This window comes from Merops nubicus, unplaced genomic scaffold, assembly GCF_000691845.1.
Source record: "Merops nubicus isolate BGI_N331 unplaced genomic scaffold, ASM69184v1 scaffold24784, whole genome shotgun sequence".
In the NCBI taxonomy this organism is placed as follows: Eukaryota; Metazoa; Chordata; class Aves; order Coraciiformes; family Meropidae; genus Merops; species Merops nubicus.
The window spans coordinates 1-3,070 of NW_008602612.1; the positions used below are offsets into that span (position 1 = coordinate 1).

Genomic DNA, 3,070 nt, shown 5'->3' on the forward strand with positions numbered 1-3,070 from the left:
CAGGCCAGGCAGTGGGAGAGCCAAGAAACATCTAGAGCACCTCTGCAGAAACACCCTGCCTGCCAGGTTGCCTTTGCTCTTCCTTCAGAGAGAACTCTGCTCCCCAATGAAAACACAAAACCAGGAGTGAAGCACCAAATCTTGCCCTTAAAGAGGGCAAGGAGCAGCTCTGGGGAGGGAAGTGCCCCCACCAGCCCTCCCACACAGCCCCAGCACTGTCACAGCCCCAGGGGAGGTGCAGATGGGCCCGTTTCTGGGTGACACTGTCGTGGTGAGGACGCCCAGACTCATCCACCCAGCTTGGCTTGGGGACAGAGGGGAATGGTGGCCACAGGTCAGAGACAATGTGACCAAGAGATGCATGCAGGAGGCTTTGTCGTGGACACAGATGGGTTGGGGAAGTCCTTCAAGGGTCTCCTGGTAAAATTGTGGCTCCTCTAGAAACCCTCTCCCAGGCTGCCCAGAGAGGTGGTCGCTGCCCCATCCCTGGCACCATCCCAGGGGAGGTTGGATGAAGCTCTGAGCACCCTGCTCTAGCTGCAGATGTCCCTGTCCCTGCAAGGGTTGGACTGGATGACCATGAAAGGTCCCTTCCCACCCAAACCAGACTATGACACCATTAAACAGTGATGGAAACGGAGGGTTAAAGACAATGCAGTAGTTGAAAAAGTCCAGAGAAACTGCAGAGGGAGGGAAGAAAACGCTGGGGGAAGAATGGCCAAAAACAGGTGGACAAAAAGTGACTATTCCAGTGAACGAGCCTTGGCACTGACTTGCTACTTTTAAGGTTTCATAATTGGTATATTTTCTCCTCCAGTATGGCAGAAGCTTACCAGGAAAAAAACCACCATAATCCCAATTACAAATGTTGTAGTGGGATTTTCAGCTGTACATCTGCAGGCAGAAAAACCCCTCCCCAAAGAGAAGTGTTGCAGCAGGAGCCCTCGAGCAGCCCGACAGCCACCTCTGCCCCCTTTTTTTCCTCCAGAAAAGCCCCAATTTACCCCTTTATTCCTCCTCTCCCCTCCCATTTCAGGAGCCTGTGTAGAGCTGGGCAGCTTTAGGGTGGAGAAAGCCCCTCAGCCTGGCAGAGCAGGACCCCAGGAGATGCCACCACGCCTCCCAGGCGGCCCCTTCCCCAGCCCAGCGTGCCCGGGGCACCTCCCCGTGCCCCAGCTGCTGCCCTGGCAGCCTTCCCGGGGCTCCTCAGCAGCTCCTGCTGCCTCCCAAGCAGCTGAGAAACCTTCACCCCGCTGCCAAACCCAGAAGAAAGGACCTGGGTGAAGCCTCTTTCCACGTATTTAAAGTTCAGGGTTATTTTTTGGAGCCACGCTGAGTTTTAAGGCCCAACTATCAAAATTCCCCCTAGGTCCAAAAAGGGCTGATTTTAAAATCTGTGCCAAAAACGACCCATTTTGACTCTTCAGAGCTATTGCAGGGAGACATTAAACCTGCCAGCCTGACCTTTGCCTAGCCAGGATGGCAAGGTAGCTGGAGGGGTCACCGTAGCGACCAGGTAATTACCTACCCGGCTAATTACACATCATTCCATCGACCCAGCTCAACTCCTGGCCCGAGGAAACAAGCAGGGACAGCTCCCATGGGGGGAAAGTGTGTCTGAGACTCCAGCTGACCAGTCAGGAAGCCAAGGAGAGGAACAGATGCCTCTTGGGGGCTGCAGCCACAGCATCTCCCCGAGGTCGATCCCAGCGACCAGGAAGGAGTCAGGTGGAATTAGGGAGATTCTTCACATCCCTTTTGCCCCCCCCAGTTGGTTGAGCATGACCCCCTCCTCTTGGCCAAAGGTTCCCTAAGGGTTTTGGGGGCAGCCCTCACCAAACACAGCCCAACCCTGCCTGTAAATAGGTCAGGAACACATATTTGGGCCAAAACATGACAACTTGAGAAGCCCCCAGGCAGAAGCCACTTGTGCTCTGCCAGATTTGGGTGCAGCAGCCAGGGAATGGGCATCCCCTGAGAAGGAAGCAGGGAAGGAAGCAGGAGAGCCACCCAAGTGGAGACCCTGCTGGCAAGGGGACTTTACCTGCCCTGCAGAGCACCCACCTCGAGGGGTGGGCACCCACACCCCCTGCAGGGCACCCACCCTGAGGGCAGGGCACCCACATCTGCTGCCCATGGACACCTGCAGGATGCTCTGCGTGCATCCAGCACCACCCAGGGCCGGCCCCTTCAACCCCTTCCACGTTTGTTTCACCACACAAATCCCAAATAAACCCTCCTTCTTCCCTAAAAACACTGGGAGCAGGATTTTTAAACGCCTGACCCCAGCACCCTCCTTGCCATGACTTTTAAATACCCAACCCTGGCTCCTTCTCACCACGAAGTTCATGCCCCATATAAATAAAGTTCTGTCTGCCTAGCCTCACCCTTGCCCAAAAGCACAAAAATAGGCCAAAAAGACACACAGCTTCCTTTTAAAATGCCCCCCAAGGAATTCAAGCTGCGATTTATCAGAGATAAACAGGCTTTTGATAAAAATATATATTTCTATACCTTATATACGTGTAAAGCCCTGAAAATAAACATCACCCTGCAAGGCTGCAGGTAGCTCAGATGGTCGAGGGCGAACGTGGTGCCCGGTGGCTGAGCCCAAAGAGCATCCCAGGGACACAGAGGTGGCCACAGGTAGGGGCAAGGGATGACCACAGGCTCCCCGAGGGGCTGGGTGGACCACCCCCAGGGGGGAGCCCCCACACGGGACACAGAGGGGGTCGGTGGGCCACCCCCCCTCTCACCTTGAGCAGCTTGCAGCGGATCTGGGCGGAGACCATGTGGCTGTTTCGGAGGTTGCCCACCCTGAACATGAGGGTGAGCTTCCCGTCCCGCATGGAGATGGCGGCGTGCTCGCTGAACATCAACGTCTCGGCCCTTTTCTTGGGCTGGGACATCTTGATGAACATGCAACCGATGAGGAAGGCGTCCACGATGGAGCCCAGGATGGATTGGAAGAGGAAGAGGATGATGCCCTCGGGGCACTTGTCCGTGATGTAGCGGTAGCCGTAGCCGATGGTGGGCCCGGTCTCGATGAAGGAGAGGAAGGCGGAGGGGG

The 3,070-nt window shown here is 55.9% G+C and overlaps 1 protein-coding gene across 1 annotated transcript in view; it reads right to left on the reverse strand.

Moving 5' to 3' along the window:
• Positions 1–2,756: 2,756 nt before the first annotated feature.
• LOC103771141 (G protein-activated inward rectifier potassium channel 1) overlaps positions 2,757–3,070 on the reverse strand; it is a gene marked incomplete at both ends in the record, with an annotated part of 598 nt that continues 284 nt past the window's right edge. Inside the window, one exon of the mRNA XM_008938428.1 lies at positions 2,757–3,069. Within this exon, the coding sequence (XP_008936676.1) occupies positions 2,757–3,069 (313 nt within the window). The remainder of the gene's footprint in view (position 3,070) is intronic.